Below are 18,339 nucleotides of genomic sequence, written 5' to 3'. Positions count from 1 at the left end.
TCCGCCCTCAGCGACTGGAGGTCACCCTCGTCCGTCTTGGCACGCCAGGAGACGGCAGAGGAATGCGATTGGCAGCACATCAACTTCATCCAAGAAGCGTCAACCTTTCATGGTTATGCACTGGAATGCAGAAGGAGTCATGAACAAAAAGACGGAGCTAGAACACCTCCTGCATGAGAAAAACATCAACATCTGCTGCATTCAAGAAACCCACCTGCAAAGCGGAAAAGCATTCAGAGTCAGAGGCTATCAGTGCTTCAGGTCGGACAGAGCAGAAAGACGCAAAGGTGGTATCCTGACCCTTGTTAGGAATAACATACACTCCTGCGAATCAGCCGTCCACATGGAGAATGCCGAGTACCAAACGATTAGGGCCAAACTGAATGACACAGAGTTGCACATCCTGAACTTCTACTGCCCCGATGACCGTCCACTGTCCCTCGACACCATAGAGGTCCCAGACGCAAGTTTTCTTGCTGTGGGTGACTTCAACAGCCACTCCAAGAGCTGGGGTTACGACCATATGGACCGCCGAGGTGAAGAAGTGGAAGACTGGCAAGACGACCATCATCTCGTTCTCATCAACTCTCCAAGTGACACCCCAACCTTCTACTCCAGACGATGGCGCTCCACCACTACCCCTGACCTTGCCTTTTGCACTGACGACCTCCATGGAGACGTTAGCAGAGAAGTAGGGGTTCAGCTGGGAGGCAGCGATCACAGGCCAGTGTTCATCACTATCAAGAGGAACACCACCAACACTCCTGTGCCCCCACGCTGGAATTACAAGAAGGCCAAATGGGGTCTCTTCAGACACCGCACCAATGCTCTTACCAGGGACATCCATGTCCACGGCAGAGACATCAATAACGTTGTCAGAGAGCTGAACGGCTGCATCCTTCAAGCAGCCCAAGAATGTATTCCACGTGGAGCTCGCAAAGACTACAAACCCTACTGGTCAAACCAGCTTCAAGAACTTCAGGACGAGATGACAGAAGCCAGACAGGAAGCAGAAAGAAATCCATCAGATGAGAACCACCTGCGACTTCAGCAGACGAAAGCCAAATTCCTCAAAGCAAAAGTACAAGCGAGACGCCAGAGCTGGAGAGAGAAGACAGCAGCGCTGAACCTTGAGAAAGATGGAAGGAAGCTGTGGAAAGTTGTAGGTCAACTCAATGATGAAGGCAGCAGAGCTCAGACAACTACGCTGGAGGAGAACGGAGAGTTACTGACAGGACGACGCGCAGCCAACCGCTTTGCTGACAATTACGCAGAGGAGAGCAATGTACCTGTCAGCCCTCTCCAAACAAGAGAAGCAAGAAGGGAACAGAGAGAACGGACCCACAACACCGATGTGAAACTCATGAAGCAGCCCCTCACTCTTTACGAGCTTCAGACAGCTCTGAGGAAACTAAAAACCAGGAAATCCCCAGGGCCAGATGGGATCACTAACGAGATGTTGAAGCACCTCGGCAACACCGCCGTCCTGAAACTTCTGGAGGTTTACAACCACAGTGGGGAAACTGGGACCTTGGCTCATGTCTGGCGAGAAGGCATCATGATTCCTATCCTTAAGAAGGGAAAGGACAAGAAGAAGGCGGCCAGCTACAGACCAATCAGCCTGACCAGCTGCGTTGTGAAGACCCTAGAAAGGATGGTGAACCAGCGCCTGCTTTGGTATCTCGAGACTGAAAACATCCTGGTTTCTGAACAGGCAGGCTTTCGTCAGTTTCACAGCACAGAGGACCAAGCTACCTACCTCGCACAAGAAATAGAAGATGCGTTCCAGGAGCAGAAGGTAGTTCTTGCTGCCTGGATTGATCTGCAAAAGGCCTTTGATAAAGTCTGGACTGACGGCCTCCTCGTGAAGCTGCAGAGATGTGGGGTCGCAGGGAACATGCTGCGCTGGATCAGATCCTATCTCCACAACCGCAGGGCAAGGGTCACAGTTGACGGACACAAAGGCAAGAAAGTACTGCTGCGACACGGAGTTCCACAGGGAGGAGTCCTCTCCCCTTCCCTCTTCTTGATCTTCATCAATGACCTCATTGAAACACTTCCCAAAGGTATCCATGCTGCACTCTACGCTGATGACCTAGTGATGTGGTGTAAGGAGGAACATGCCACTACCGCCACCTACAGAATGCAGCTAGCAACAGACCGCTTAGCAGCATGGGCAGAGGAGTGGTATGTAGCCATCAACAAAGAAAAGTCCTCTACAACACTCTTCACACTGTCACCAAAACAAAAACCAGGAACCATCAAACTGGACGACACCCCTGAGAAGTGACGAGGAGGCTACCTATCTTGGTGTCACCTTCGACAAGAGACAAACCTGGAAGCCACACATCAAACGTGCTGAAGCAAAAGCAAGACGCAAGTTGGCCATCATGCGAAAGCTAGCCGGAACCAGCTGGGGAGCAAACGAAACGATACTCAAGCGCGTCTACCAGGGAACCGTCAGGCCCCACCTTGAGTACGGCTCAACAGCCTGGTCTACGGCAGCGAAGACCCACCAGCAGTCTCTGGATAGGGTCCAAAATCAAGCCCTACGGATCATCACCGGATCCATGCGATCCACACCAATCAAGGCCATGGAGGAGGTTACTGCCACACAACCCCTTGCACAAAGGACAGACGCCAAAATCATGGTCCAAGCAGAAAAGTTCCAGTGCCTGCCTGATCATCCGATGAAGAAGAGGATGAACGGACTGACAAAGAACCGCCTCAAGCGCAGTAGCTTTATCCATGAAAGCAAGAGACTTGCCAGGGCGCACCGGGATGGTGTGCCTCCATCGACGCTTCCACTGAGTCCCAACGACCTGCCGCAGCCATGGAATGAAGACTCCACAAGTTTTCATATCTCAACATCAGTCCTTCAGGTCGCTCCAGGAGATTCTCAGGATGACACGGCCAAACGCACTCTGACACAAGCCATGATTGCTGAAAGGTACCCTGAAGAATCCTGGATTCACGTGTACACAGATGGCTCTGCAACCAACGCTGTTGCTGACGGAGGAGCAGGAGTGTACATGAAGTCTCCTGAGCACCACACATCCACAGCAAGGATACCCACAGGAAAGTACTGTTCAAACTACGCAGCTGAGGTTCAGGCGCTCATGCAGGCCGCTTCAATGGTTCACGACTCAGAGAGCGAATGCCCACAAGTTGTCTTTCTGACAGATGCGTTGTCTGTCCTGGAAGCCCTTGCAGGAGATAAACTTCCTCGTCTCAAGGAGAAACTACAAGAAGTTGCCCAGCAACGAGGAGTAGTCCTGCAATGGGTTCCAGCCCACTGCGGAATTCCAGGCAACGAAATTGCGGACCAGCTCGCCAAACTCAGAGCGAAAGAAAGACAACCAAACAACAGTGTTAGCTTCGCTGAAAAGAAGACCCTTGTGAAGGCAGCACTGCGACCACAAGCCACAAGGGATGCATATCACGAGCTGGCAGCAGGTAGCAATTATGCGCTTACGCACAGGACACTGCCGCCTCAACGCGCACATGTTCAAGAAGCTGAAGCTGGCACCATCACCGACCTGTCTCTGTGGTCTTGAAAACCAAACACCAGAACATGTTCTGCAGACTTGTCCCCTCCACCAGGGACTGAGAGACACCGTGTGGCCAGAAGCGACCCCACTACGCACCAAGCTCTACGGCTGCAGACAAGACCTGAAAGCCACGACGACATTTGTCTCGCAGGCCAGCCTGACTCTGTGACAAGTGCGACCGAAAAGAAGAAGAAGAAGATAAAGACTTGGAGTCGTAGAAATCTAAGCATACATGAAAAAATAGTAATCGTGAAATCTCTTCTGGTAAGTCAGTTTACGTATGTTATGCAAGCAATTGGTTTGCCAGATCATATTCTTACGAAAATAAACAGAATTCTTTACAAGTTAATTTGGCAAAGAAAACACAAATAGAAAAGCATAAAAAGGAAGGTAAAGGAAAAAATAAAAAGGAAGGTAATGGAAGGAAATTATGACACAGTGGGATTAAGAATGATAAATATGGTCAGTTTACAAAAGTGTTTTTATCTGCAATGGGTTGGAAAACTTTTCAACACTGCAGACGAAAACTGGAGTTACATCTGAAAATGGCAGTTTAAACAATTTGGAAAATGGCCAAAGGTTTTCAACGTAAACTGCAGACCTAATCAATTAAAAGAAATTGACAGTATTGCAAACGAATTCTGGAGAAAAGTTTTCCGTATATATTTAGAAACCAAACCAATAGAATCATCAGAAAATGTACATTTTCACAATTTTCAAAATCAACTTTTGTGGAATAATAGTCTCATACAATTTAAGAAAAAAATATTATTCTTTCCTAATTGGTCTAAAATTGGTATAGACAGAATTATGGATGTGATTAAAATAGAAAATAAAAGACCATATACATTGGAGAGTCCAAAGGAAAGTACTTCAAAACAATGCTGTCACTTATTTTGAATATCATGCTTTAATGAATGCTTGTCAATTGATGTGTCCACCTCCATGTCTTCTTCGTTTCGCTGATTATGATTTTTATAGCCTACATGTGTTTGTTGCAACCATGTGTTTGTTCTGTATTGTCCGTGTGTTCTGTGTGAGCTGCCCAGGATTAAAGCGGCCACGCCAGTCTTGAATAAAAGCTAATTTGTGTTTGCACATTTCTTCTGTCATTGCTGCTGTGTGCACATGTCCAATGATCACTATAGGAGCAAGCCCAGCGCTTCCTTTTTGTCTGGGTTTGTTCCAATGTACCTTTTATTTACCTGTGTACTAGCTGAATGCGTAGCGTAAGCAGCATTGGCTTTGAGCTATGTACTATGTGTTTGGAGAGACTCAGAGAGTTACCACTCTTTACTATTTGTTAATTATTTGATCTCCTGGCCTCACTGTTCGTTTATCCCCGTAATAAGTTTTCTTTTCTTTGTGTTGGTGCTATGCAGACGTAACGTCAAACGACGAGATGACGTACCAACTGATGGCGTCTTGATTTCGCTTAATTTTGCGTCAGTCAATCGGCCAACGTTTGGACCAGTTGCATCCAAAATAAAATGTGAACGGTCATTTTTGTGCGTGTAGTCTTTTCTTTTCTTCATAAGTTTTATTTTTGTTAGTATTCTTTTTTCAACAATTGCCGTGACCGCTCGTAAGAGAATACCAAAATTATTTTAAATTTGGTTGCAGCCTGCCGCCAAGGCAAGCCATTCTATGGCATGCTGTTCAAATCAAAACCTGTTCTCTACGCATGCACACAATTCTAGGTATGAGAGTGAATAAACTCTGTGTGTGTGTGTGTGTGTGTAACATTGGCGTTTCTTTGAATAAAACACAGTACCAAACAAAAGATCAGCACCAACTTAGAGAGCCAGAGAAACAAGTTTAAAAGTATGATGGCACGAAGCTACGCACGTAAAGACGGAATTAGGGATTTGTGTACGTTTCTATAATCAAATCTAAATATTTCATGACAGACTAAAGACAAGAGAGGCTAGGCCTTCAAGACTCACTTGTGATACACTTTTTAAAAAAAAATCTATTTTTTAAAATGTGTTCTGTATTTGTTATTATAAAGCTTCGGGTTAAAAGAAAACGAAAAAAGAAAAAAAAAAGAAAAAAAAAAAAACACGTCCTAACGGCAGATTCGAACCCCGCGTGTTCGGATGAGAAGAAACTGTCTTACCCATTACACTATAATGGCTCCTTAGCTGACGTTCAAAAATATAATATTTAAATATGCTTTTTTAAAGGGCGATAAATCGATTGCGGTCTTCGCAGTGAGAACGCTGTTTAAATCATATTATTCTGGTGTATCTTGGGCATTCAAAAAATCTTTAAGGGCAATTAAAAATTCTTTTGAAGTCCTTGGTAAAGGAGACGTGGCTATCGCCGCAATCACACTGCAACATTTAGCCGTTTTCTCTGGATCTAGATAGATGTACAAGTTTAGTTACACCCGGTTGACACGGTCGATTCAATTTCTCTTTTATGTTCATTCTAGTTTTATAGTTTTAAAGTTGATATGAAAATTGAGTATTTGGTTAACTAATAACATGTAGAGCCATGTACAAGTACTTCTAAACATCGTATGAAGTGAAAAGGGCTTCATTTTGAGAAAAGTCAAGACTGGAAATTTTTACGTTTCATCAATTCAAGGGTATTAACTCACATGGTTTATTATTTTTAACTGTGAATTCCGACTGATTCTGTGGATATTTTTATGGCAGTCTGGGGCATAATCCAGTAAGTGATGAGGCGTTCACAAATCTTTCTCTGAATAAATATTTAACGGTCTCCTTCTCCAACTTTCCATCACATGTTATCGTGTATTGTCGACTGAATATAGGATTGAACGGGCAGGTCAACAACTTGAAACAAAATGGCGTCGTTCGCGTTCGCGAAGAATATGAGCACGCGCTTTGAATATGTATAAATATGTGCACGCAATTGATTTTTACCCATGACCTGCAGGGCCCAGCCAATAGATCTATAAAGTCCACTCGTCGTATTGATTTTAGTATTTTCCGAAAAAGACCACTTGGGCGAATGAACATAGTGAAAGCCCTGTACACTAAGAGTAAAACACACAAGCTTTTCATGTATTGAATATAATTTCAAAATGTAATGTTTAAGATGAGAAAGATCAGTTTAAAGCAAATTAAGCCCCCTAGCATTAATTACAGATTAATTTCCCTTTTTTACTATATGTATCAAAACATGCAAAATAAATATAACTTCCATGCTTAGGAAAAGAAGTTTCTGTTTGAACGAAAAATGATAAAAATGACTGCTCTTGTTGTTGTATCAGAATATAAGATCAAAGTGTCAAGTTTAGAGAATGAAAAAAAACTATAAATATAACAGTAAATCCAGTTTGCATATAATTTGGCTTTTTTTTTTTTTTTTTTGTGCCCATCCCAGAGGTGGAATATTGTTTTAAACAAGATGACTAGAAAGAACTGAATTTTTCCTATTTTTTTGCCAAATTTGGTGTCAGCTGACAAAGTATTTGCAGAGAAAATGTCAATGTTAAAGTTTACCATGGACACACACACACACACACACACACACAGAGGCAACCCAACACCTGGTTAAAACATAGACTCACTTTGTTTACACAAGTGAGTAAAAAAGAATCACTAATATTGCAAACACAGTGAACTACAAATTTGAAAGGGGACCAGTGGTGATGTCACAAGGAGTAATAAAAAAAAACCCAATACATTTACCATAGGAGTGGTTGACAATGTGCACCATAACTCATCAGCCTTCAAGAACTGCTGCAGAATCTTTCCAAGGAACAACAACAACAACAAAAATTGACACAAACGTTGACTGATGCCAGACAAACATCTGAACAACACTGGGCGGTCCACTTCTATTTTACTTTCACTCTTGTAATGCCTGTGGATATGAAAAAAGAGCTCACACTCCAAGCAGTGACTGGCACTGGCAAAGCTAACGTCTGTTAAGAAAAATATGCACACAAAAACTGGTTGCAAACAATACAGGCAGCTGTTCAGTCTTCATAAATGAGTGCTAATAATCACTCATTTTCTTGGAGTGCCTACACTAGATCAGTCTAGCAGGAAGATTTTTTTTTTCATGAGGCTTCAAATCCCAATATACAACAACGTCAACACAGACGAGTAGTTCTGAAAACAGAAAATTAGATAAAATTAAGTTAGTCCGTTGGAAAAACCACAACCATTTCAACCTTCGGTGCTGACGAGACAATACAATACAATACAATCAATCTTTATTTATCAGATTGGAAATTATGTGTACATTCAAAAGCTCGTCACTCACACCACTCAGTCTCTCAGCCCACGAGGACAAGATTGTTTCACAGAGTCTGAAGTAAGTCCGGTATAAAGTTAAAGTCCCATAGACTTTTAAGGCAGATGGTGGGGGCCGTGAATTTACATCCACTGTATCCTAGAGCTCGGCATACAAGTGGGAAGGCGGGGCCCAATCCTCTCCTGCCGTTTTAACCTTCCCCAAACAAAGTCAGATACCCATTCACACGTGAGCAGAGTGAGGAAAGTCGGAGTAAAGTGCCTTTCCCAAGCACACAACACCAGGTCGAAACGAGGGGTTGAACCCTGTCCACTGGATCAAAAGTCCAACCTCTTACCGGTTCTGTCACAGTGCATGAAAACCGGCGTCAGATGTGTTAATGCTTTCTGCATCTTGGGAAAGTCCCAAACGGCCTCCTTAATGAGAATTTGACAGTGCCGCTTCACGATTGAGTGGTAAGAAGGTGAACGGAGGGCTTTGAAAGATTCATTACAAGCCACAGCCTTATCAGAATGATCAGATGACATTCCCAGTTCTTGCCAAATCTCATACGAACGGGAGTTCCAGAAATGCAAATTGCGCCAACACAGGAAATAGTAATGATAGTCTGCTTGAAAGGAAGCATATCAACGACTATGTTACTCTGAACTAATACTCCTAAATACGACTGGATTGCTAACCTATCTATAACAGGCAGCTTGGTTACAGTGAGTAGTCTGTTCTGAGAAGAGTCCTCAACTTCTGTGTTGCATCCCCATCTGTTCCTGTCAATGAAATCATTGTGCCCAAGAAGCAGCCTGCAGACAGATTCCGGATCTCAGTGCAGCTGAAAGTCTTCACAGTGAGGCAGTCAGGATTATAATCGCAAGTAAATCATCTAGATAAAATATTTCTAAAGAATAGAAAAAAGCCGTCGGGTCTTTATCCATTGGTAACAAGGATATCCTCCTCCCAATGAATAAGGGAAGAGTTACATTTCTCTTGACAACTGTTGACCATGAATCAAGATAAGGAAGGACCTTGCTTGAGGACTCGCACACTTAGGAGACGCTTAAGAAAAACTCTGTCATGAACAAACTCGTCAACCTGTTGGAAAAGAAAGAAAGACAAGTCTAAATACCATAATCTTTACTCCCCTTCTGAATGTGCCCCAAAACTTCCAGCTCCTCCAAGTACCCTGAAAGTGTCCTTTGCCCGCTGGTTGGCAACACACCTCACCACATCATCAACAGTGAAGGTCTCATTTGCAGACCTGGTTTGGGAAGAAGACGAAAAACTGGTATCCTTTGATATTTGCTTTCTCTCTTCCTCTTCACCTTAATACCCGACAGATTAGGAGTTGAACCAATACCAACTACTTGATCCACTGAAATTATGTCTTTCCTGTACTTATTTCAGCTTCAGAAGCGACATTAACAGACAAAATCACGGAAATGCAACGGGCCAACCAGTGTCATCTACTACTGCCAACCTATATGTGAAGAAGTTTGAGTGAATAGCTCTCAACAGTGTAGCTCACACTCCTTACTTTTGGTATAGGTAGAGACAAGGTCCTTCAAGAATCGTCTGGATCAGAGATTAGGTCCTTCAAGAATCGTCTGAAGTCAATCGACCCGAACATCAAATTCACCTCGGAAACTGACGAGAAAGGGAAAATTGCCTTTCTGGACACTCACCTGTCCGACGGTACTGTCAAGACTAGCGTGTTCAGGAAGCCAACCCATGCTGACCAGTACTTGAGTTTCCATTCACACCATCCTCTGGAACACAAAAGATCAGTTGTTCAGACCCTCTTCCATCGAGCAGACGTTCTTGTAGCAGAAGAGGCGGTGAGAGAGCACATGTGAAGAGGGTTTTTCGATCCAATGGATATCATAATTGAATGCTTCATGCCCCTGTTTCCTTCCGGCAGAAAAAGACGGCACAACAGAGTGAAATCCGCCCGGGCATTCCGTACACATGTTGAATGTAAGGGACGCTGGCCCGGGCCCTCAGACAATACAGATTCAGGCTCTTCTACATACCTATGAACTCCTCATGGTCTATCCTGACACACGTTAAGGATGTCATCCAAAAGGCAAAGATGTGTGCTGAAAGTGAGGAGGACTATTCGAGTTAAACTGAGAGACCACTGAACAAACCATCAAAGGAATATCTAACCATAAGTGGTTATCTGGAAGGGGAAGGTAAAAGAAGCCGTCTAAATCAAGACAAGAAAGCTTAGCTTCCAAATTAAGACAGTCTGTTGCAACACTACAGTCGGACGCATGTGGTAACTAACGTTAATGCAGCAGCGAACTTAGTTCACTCAACCTGTCCAAACCAAGACTTTCCTGTAATAGTTTGCTGAGAAAGGTCGTGAGAGACCACCGAAATATCGCTTACACGTTTCTTGAAGCTTTCGATTCTGAGAAAAGGAAACTGTCCATTTCACACACACACACACACACACACACACACACACACACACACACACGCACGCACACACGCACAGGGAGAGAGAGAGAGGTATTTCACTTGGAAATCTTTTCCTTCCAGAAAACAAAATGCAGTTGAGGTTTCATTATTTTTCATGCGCGAATGTGAGTGCAATAACGTGTGTGTGTATCTGCGATTGTGCGAACTGCAAATTGTTGTAGGGAATCCGAGAGCATGTATACGTGTGTCCTGATTTTTTTGTAGAATTCAAACTATTAATTATATCATTCAGAACTGTTGCTTTGTGTTAAATGACATGTCATATAATGCCGATGGTCTCTCTAACTGCACTACGCGTTGGCTTACATTTTGACCATTTTCATTTTTTGGAGGAAAAGCGCTTGACAAAAAAGCTGTCCTTTCCAGACCCTTAGATTTTATTATGTCCTCGTAAAACAATGAACATTTCCTTGCAGGCAGATAAAAACTAAAACACAAGCACAAGGACATTTCCGCACATGCCCTTCCCCTTTCCCTGAGCGCAAACATAATACCACACTTGCTAGCGCACACGCACGCACACATGTAGGTATACTTGCGATTGATAACTGACACTAAAATATACACTAAGCAGTACACGCGCGTGCACATTCACAGACGCAAACGTGTTCAATCATACAGAGCAGAGAGCGAGAAGAGAGAGAGAGAGAGGGTGACGGACGGACGGACAAAGAGACAGAGAGAGGCAGACGGACGGACGGACAGAGACAGAGGGGGTGATGGAAGGAGAGAGAGAGCGAGAGAGAGAGAGAGAGAGAGAGAGAGAGAGAGAAAGAAGGGGGTGTGGAGGGGGAGTGGGAAGGAGAGAGAGAGTTTAACTTCCTACATAAAGCAAAAAAGCATCAATAAAACGTTCAGCTGGCGTATTTTTTTCAGTGCTATGGAAATATAATAAACGAATACTTTTAAAGATCAGCGAAATTTCCCCGCGCATATGTGTGTGTATGTCAGTAGTCTCACTCGCGTGTCTGCGAAGAGAGTAGATGTGGATTAAGGCGGATAATGACTCAGACGTATCATGAATCATAGGTCATTAAATGGGTGAGGATGGGGGTGCTGAGAGGGCTGTTGATGTGGGGGTAACTATCTCTCTGATTGTGAATATAAATCAGTCTGTTAGTCAATGAGAACTATATGGAGAGCGGCTCTCTTACTTATGCACATGTACCACACATACATTTGCCCAAAATTAAAACTTTTCATTTGTTGATTTTTGTTGATGACGGTAAGTTCCCGAACCAACATAGTCTACATGGCACTGAGAGGTATAATTCGATCTGTAGCCAGCCCTCCCTGCCCTGACCTGACCTGAAGATAGGCGAACTGTATGATGGCCTCCATATCGGAGTACGTGACCCCGGGTATCTCCACCTCGATCTGTCCAGATCCCGCTTTTACTGAAGTGAACAGTGTGCGAAAATAGCGGCTACAACTGGCCAGAATGTTCCTGTGCACGTGAAAACGGCGGTTCTCTGCACGGAGTACTATCTGCACGTCACAAAACAGTCCTGTTTTTCGCAGGTTATCCAGGTGTACTCCCATCTCGCTGGCGTCGAAAGCTTCCATATCCCTGAGGGCTGACCCTGCATTCGTCCGAGGTGGGGGAAACCAGAGTGATTTTTGTCTTAAGTTTTGGAATGAGAAATCTTCAGAATTTCTTTGCTTTTTTTCTGTTTTTGTTCCACCTTCTTTTCTTCGGTTTTGTGTGTGTTTCGTAAGGTTATTTCTGGTCTTGTTTTGCCCAAATTTGGTTTGAGGTTTCTAATATGATTTCTGTTGTTAGAAATCTCGCTTTCAGTTTTCGGTGTTCAACAGTGAGTCGATCTCTCTTGGTGATATGCCCTGCAACTGATCTATTTCTGATCGGATGAATGACGCACGGCTACTTTTATGAATAGCAATTACGTCACGGCATCTCCGGCTGTGACTCAATTGAGATACGTGTGACGAAGCAGCATGAAAAGACGTCATAATCCTGTATCAAAAAGATAGTTGGATCATCTCTGGCATCAGTTGGTAGCACTGTAGGCCCACTCACGCTAATACGTCTGAAGTTCGATTGCTCTTATGTCAGCAGGAAAACTGTGACGAGAGGTAAAGAAAACATTCTGACATTAGAAAACATATTGACTTCATAGAAAACGTGCAGTGGATTGGTAGTATGTCCTATGAACTTGGAGAGGCTAACTAGTTTGAAACTCCCAAGCCTAGAATATCGCAGGTTATGGGGTGATATGACTGAGACATATAAGAATTAAGATTCTACATGGACATTATGATAAGAGCGCTATACAAAATCTTTCCACTCTAAACTGAGGACAGTAATCACACCAGGGGACACCCACTAAAACTAACGAAGACATTCACCAAATCAAACCTTTTTTCACACCTTTTTACTAACAGGGTTGTTAACTTCTGGAATAATCTGCCCAGTAACATTGTCACTGCAGGAACACTTAACAGTTTTAAGAATTTATTAGATAAACACTGGAAGGATTAGTGGGTTCCAAGTTAATTTATCCATAGGAAGCTAGCCATAACATTAGTAATTGCGCACTCTTACATAAAGTTTTTAAAAAAGAAGAAAACAAGAGAGGCAAGGCCTTCAAGACTCACTTGTGATACACTTTAAAAAAAAAAAATCTAATCGTTAAATGTGTTCTGTATTTGTTATTATAAAGCTTCGGGTTAAAAGAAAAAGAAAAAAAAAGTCCTAACGACAGATTCGAACTCCTCGTTCTTACCCATTACACTGTGGTGGCTCCTTAACTGACGTTCAAAAATATAATATTTAAACTTTTTTTTTTTTAAAGGGCGATAAATCGATTGCGGTCTTCGTAGTGAGAACGCTGTTTAAATCATATTATTCTGGTGTATCTTGGGCATTCAAAAAATCTTTAAGGGCAATTAAAAATTCTTTTTAAGTCCTTGGTAACTGAAGAAGACGTGGCTATCGCCGCAATCACACTGCAACATTTAGCCGTTTTCTCTGGATCTATATAGATGTACAAGTTTAGTTACTCCTGGTTGACACGGTCGATTCAATTTCTCTTTTATGTTCATTCTAGTTTTATAGTTTTAAAGTTGATATGAAAATTGAGTATTTTGTTAAACTAATAACACGTAGAGCCAAGTACAAGTACTTCTAAACGTCTTATGAAGTGAAAAGGACTTCATTTTGAGAAAAGTCAAGACTGGAATTTTTTACGTTTCATCAATTCAAGGGTATTAACTCACATGGTTTATTATTTTTAACTGTGAATTCCGACTGATTCTGTGGATATTTTTATGGCAGTCTGGGGCATAATCCAGTAAGTGATGAGGCGTTCACAAATCTTTCTCTGAATAAATATTTAACGGTCTCCTTCTCCATCTTTCCATCACATGTTACAGTGTATTGTAGATTGAATATAGGATTGAACGGGCAGGTCAACAACACACACACACACACACACACACACACAGACAAGCGAACACCCGGTTAAAACATAGACTCACTTTGTTTACACAAGTGAGTAAAAAAGGAATAAATAAAAAGTTCTAATTGATCAGGCAAAAGATTGATAAAGCCTAAAAGCCGTGACACTTGATATGATATTACTGGAATGGGTAGTAAGGATGCAAAATTTGTGAAGTGGGCAGGCAGGCTTGCCAAATGTCACGAATAAGATTTCTGTTACATATAAAATGTAAAATGTAATAAACACCCGGGCTCACACCTTCCGCTACCACTTCCGACCAAGGACAATAACGAAATCTTCCTTTCTTGCACATTTATTCTCAGTCCAGATATTTGGAAATGACGAACCCCCCTTCCCACAACAAATATAATCACAAACACATTCTCACCACCGGCTAACGCTCATTCATTCAGTTCAAATCTTGCCTACTTCAAAAATTCCACATCACTCAAGATCTAGACATAACAATAAAAGACGAGCTCAGACGAAGAACCAAAACTTGCATCTAAAGAAGGGAGCCAGCTAAACAAAATGACACATGGAGGGTCGCTGGTGCTCAACAGCCTGGCACTTCAAATTCCAGATACACTCATCCTACTTTCATCCTACAGCATACTCTCTACAATTTTCATGCTCGCATCTCGCTCTCTCTCATACCAAAAAGTGAAATCGAACCGTTGACTCCTCATCCCAACTTCCGACTCTCCAGTCCGACCAATCAGAAGGGAGCACACAAAAATCGTGCATTTCGCTCCCTGACAACTTGCACTGTCACACTGTCACTGCGCAGGAACACTTTTTTTTTATTTTTATATTTTAATCACACTGATACTGGAAGTATTATGGCGTCTAAATAAATTTCTCCACTGGAAGCTAGCAGTTTTCAGTTTCAGTTTCACTTTCTCAAGGAGGCGTCACTGCGTTCGGACAAATCCATACACGCTACACCACATCTGTTGAGCAGATGCCTGACCAGCAGCATAACCCAACGCGCTTAGTCAGGCCTTGAGTGCATGCTTACATATTTGTGTACCTATGAAAGTGGATTTCATTTTACGTAATTTCGCCAGAGGACAACACTCTCGTTGCCATGGGTTCTTTTTCAGTGCGCCAAGTGCGTGCTGCACACGGGACCTCGGTTTATCGTCTCATCCGAAAGACTAGACGCTCAGTTTGATTTTCCAGTCAAACTTAGGAGAAAGGGCGAGAGCGGGATTCGAACCCATACCGTCACGGACTCTCTGTATTGGCAGCTGAGCGTCTTAACCATTCTGCCACCTTGCTCCCAAGCTAGCAATACATAAGTAACTGCGCTCTCAATTAAGCACTCGTATAACCAACAGAAAAAACTACAACTTATCATGATCAGAAAAAAGCTGATAAAGCCTAAAAGCAGTGACATTGATATAATATGAAGCCTTCATGACTCACGTACACCTGTTCCTGCTGATTGAAAAGCTTCTTATCACTTCTTTGGTCTTATGTTTCCATCGCACAGTCTCGCGACCAAAGGAGCACCACTGATGATTTGGCGACCAGTTATATCATACATATCCCTGTTCCTCGTCTCTGTCAGGGCGTCGCTCAGTCTCAGGCCTATCAATTCTGGGGTGGTGTCCTCCGGGTCATCACCTTTTCTGTCTTAGTGCTTCTCCTTTCTTGCATTGTTCCGTCGCAAGATGAATGGCCGTCTTGTGGGCAAGTCCGGCCTGTTGATCGGGAGGCGCCGTGCCCATACATGGCCTTTATGGTCCATACCACTTCACTTCGTTTTCATTTTCTTCACTACTAGATCTTCATAGGATCCGATGGTATGCCTGACTGACTTCTTCGAGTCATTCTGGCAGTTGGTCAGTGACTGTGGTGTGATTTCTCCTTTTGGACTCTGATCCTGCCTCCTGAGACCATTGTGAAAGTCTTTATGGTTCTTATTGTGGGAATCTTCGTACATTTCCTTGGGGACATCCTTACCCACTTTGTAGTTTGGGGAAATACTATTCCCCACTGATGAACTGAATTTTTCCTTTCCTGATTTTCTTCTTTTTCTTTTTGCCCACAGCCCTGTTCTTAACTAAAATCTTATCTCTCTGACCAACTGGACCTGACACTAACCCCTGCATGGACCTGACTTTTCTCTCTAACAACAACAGTTTGTCCCCCAGTTGTGCCATCTGTTCCCTGGCCTGTTGCTGTTGTTGGTCCTCCCAGTTCTCTCTCCAGCCTCAGGGCTTCATCTCTCACCTGGATGAAGGTGGTCTGAGGCTCCAGCCTCACTACCCGGTGCAGCTCCCTTTTCATCAAGGCGTTTCCGGATGCCATTGATGAAGCGGTCCCTCAGCATCTCAGCGGTAAGGGCCCCAGTCATCTTCATCTGGATTGCTTTCTCCATGCTGTGCAGAGCATGAGAGTAGTCCATGAAGGACTCCTCTGGCTGCTGCACCTTGCTGAAAAGAATGGACAGCAATGTGGTGACACGCCGTCCGTCACCAAACACCCCCAGCAGACAGCCGGTCACCTTCTTTTGGGTGTTGGTGTCCTCCAGGCCCCGCAGCATCAGCTCCCTGCGTGCGGTTCTCTGCAGATGGCTGTAGATGAAGTTGCAGCCATCTCGTCTCCCATGGGGTATGTGGCCAATACCCTCTCCACCCCCGTGACGAAGTCCTCAGACGACGTCTCGACTGACTCACCAGTGAACACTGGCAGTGTGGGTGTGGCACACCACTGCATGGGGGACTGCTGTGCTGTGGTAGTTGGCGTTGTCATCCTCGGGCTGTGCTGGGCTTTGTCGGGCTGTGTCGGGCAGTATTCTGCTAAAGCTAAGAGACACCTCACCTGCTTATCCTGTTGGCGACGCCAGGTTGTTAAAAGGGTAGAAGGAAGGGAGTAGGGTAGAATGGGTAGAGGACACAGGCAGAGGACAGGTGCACACTCCACTCTCTCCTCTTACCACAAGCAGGGTCTTTTAGTAAGATGAATTGAGGTGTTTTTTCCCTAACTAAAAACAGCACACAGCCCCCGTGGTACTATCTTGCCCGTCCGGCTCTCCCGGCCTCGTCCAAGCAAGGAAAAAGGATGAAACCACACATGCCTACCAGTTTTATCATCTGTCACAACAGTTCGCGCCTTATGCAAACTATCTTACAACCCAGAACTGTGAGAGAAATCGTGGGATTGTGAGAAATCGTGGGCTCTCAAGGCAATGGCAGAAGCAGCAGAAAAGAGTTCCAGCTGGATATTGGTCGAGGAGGAATGAATGAAATTTCCCCAGCTCAAACTAGGCGTACGATGTCTCAGTGGTTCAAACGTCTGCCATAGCGCAGAAAAGGTGACTCAGTCTGAAAGTGGCGACTGGAGGCGCGGGTTCGAACCGGCTTAGTACCAGGGGGAAAAAAGTCGGCAATACAAGGGCACCCAGGAGTCATGACCTGGGTGTGGCCTCCATAGAGTGTAAAGAGTCAAGGGCCGAAACACTTGACTGAGGGGAGCTTTTTCTCTGAAGACCTTGTACTGTCCAGCTCTCCTTAGAGTTTCTTATCACAGTAATTTAGTAATTCTTTTGTATCCCTGTATATTATACCACTCGGTGTACAGTTACGAAAGTGGCGCCGCCGACAGGATAGATCCAAGATTATTCCTTTTAGTTTTAGTGTTTTTTATTCTTTAATCCTCTTATCAAAATTAAGTAAACCCCCTTAGCACTCACTATACTTCACTACATATAAAAGATCACAGTTAAAGTGAAAGATTATATGTGTTTCTGGTAAAAGATCATTTACAAAGAGAACAAGATCGACTGTCCGATTGCATAAAAAGAAAAATTGTATTCATGATGAATTCATGATCGTAACTTCGGACAAAGAACCAATTAAATCAGGGTCAGCAGGAAGAAAATCAAAGAACTTATTCATTGCAATGTTCTATGGGTCTCTAGGAACTTTCATTGAGAACTGGTATTAAAAACAACAAACAACGGTGCCCCATTGACTACAACATGCACTGAGGTATTATATGGATCTTTATTCAACATATTTTAACTTGTACAGTTCAGTTTTATTATAGTTATAAGTTTATAATGGATGCAGGTGTGAATAAAGAGTGTTTTTACCCCTAAACGTACATATCTGTGTGCTGATTGACTTTTTTTTTAATGAAATGGCCTACACATAATTTATTTAACATATTTTACAATGCATCATAATAAAGAACAGCTAGTGAATATCATCACATCAGTTGATTTGAAGACACGCCATTCCCCATGTCATCTAAACAAAATACATCACTCAAATAATCTGTGTCATGCAGTTTCTGTCATAGGGTTTTCAGTCAGATATAAAACAAAAAGGAATGTATCTACACTGAATCAACAGATTCATTCACTGAGAGGCTCATGCACTTTGTAGGTTTTCTTTGTGTTGATTTATGCTGACTTTTTTTAAACTAAAAACAAGCAACTGCAGTACATAGACCGAAACTTTTATCTGAAACGTACAAATCCACTTGAGAATGTCAGACCTTTGGTTCTACAGTCACACAATCATTCACCCACAAATCTGAATTGTGGATGACAATCAGAATAGACCATGCCACCAGATGCTGTATATATGTTATGTCTG

The 18,339-nt window shown here is 43.3% G+C and overlaps 1 protein-coding gene across 1 annotated transcript in view; it reads right to left on the bottom strand.

The window, feature by feature from the left end:
* Positions 1-16,280, bottom strand: part of LOC143285014 (kelch-like protein 10) — a 29,479-nt gene extending 13,199 nt beyond the window's left edge. Inside the window, exons 1-2 of the mRNA XM_076592186.1 lie at positions 15,968-16,280; positions 11,574-11,848 (exon numbers count right to left, since the gene is read on the bottom strand). Coding sequence (XP_076448301.1) covers positions 11,574-11,848; positions 15,968-16,280 — 588 coding nt within the window. The remainder of the gene's footprint in view (positions 1-11,573; positions 11,849-15,967) is intronic.
* Between the last annotated feature and the right edge of the window lie 2,059 nt (positions 16,281-18,339).

Source organism: Babylonia areolata, chromosome 8, assembly GCF_041734735.1.
Source record: "Babylonia areolata isolate BAREFJ2019XMU chromosome 8, ASM4173473v1, whole genome shotgun sequence".
NCBI classification, from domain to species: domain Eukaryota; kingdom Metazoa; phylum Mollusca; class Gastropoda; order Neogastropoda; family Buccinidae; genus Babylonia; species Babylonia areolata.
The sequence above is the reverse complement of the archived record's forward strand: the minus strand, read 5'-3'. Positions and strand labels throughout refer to the sequence as shown.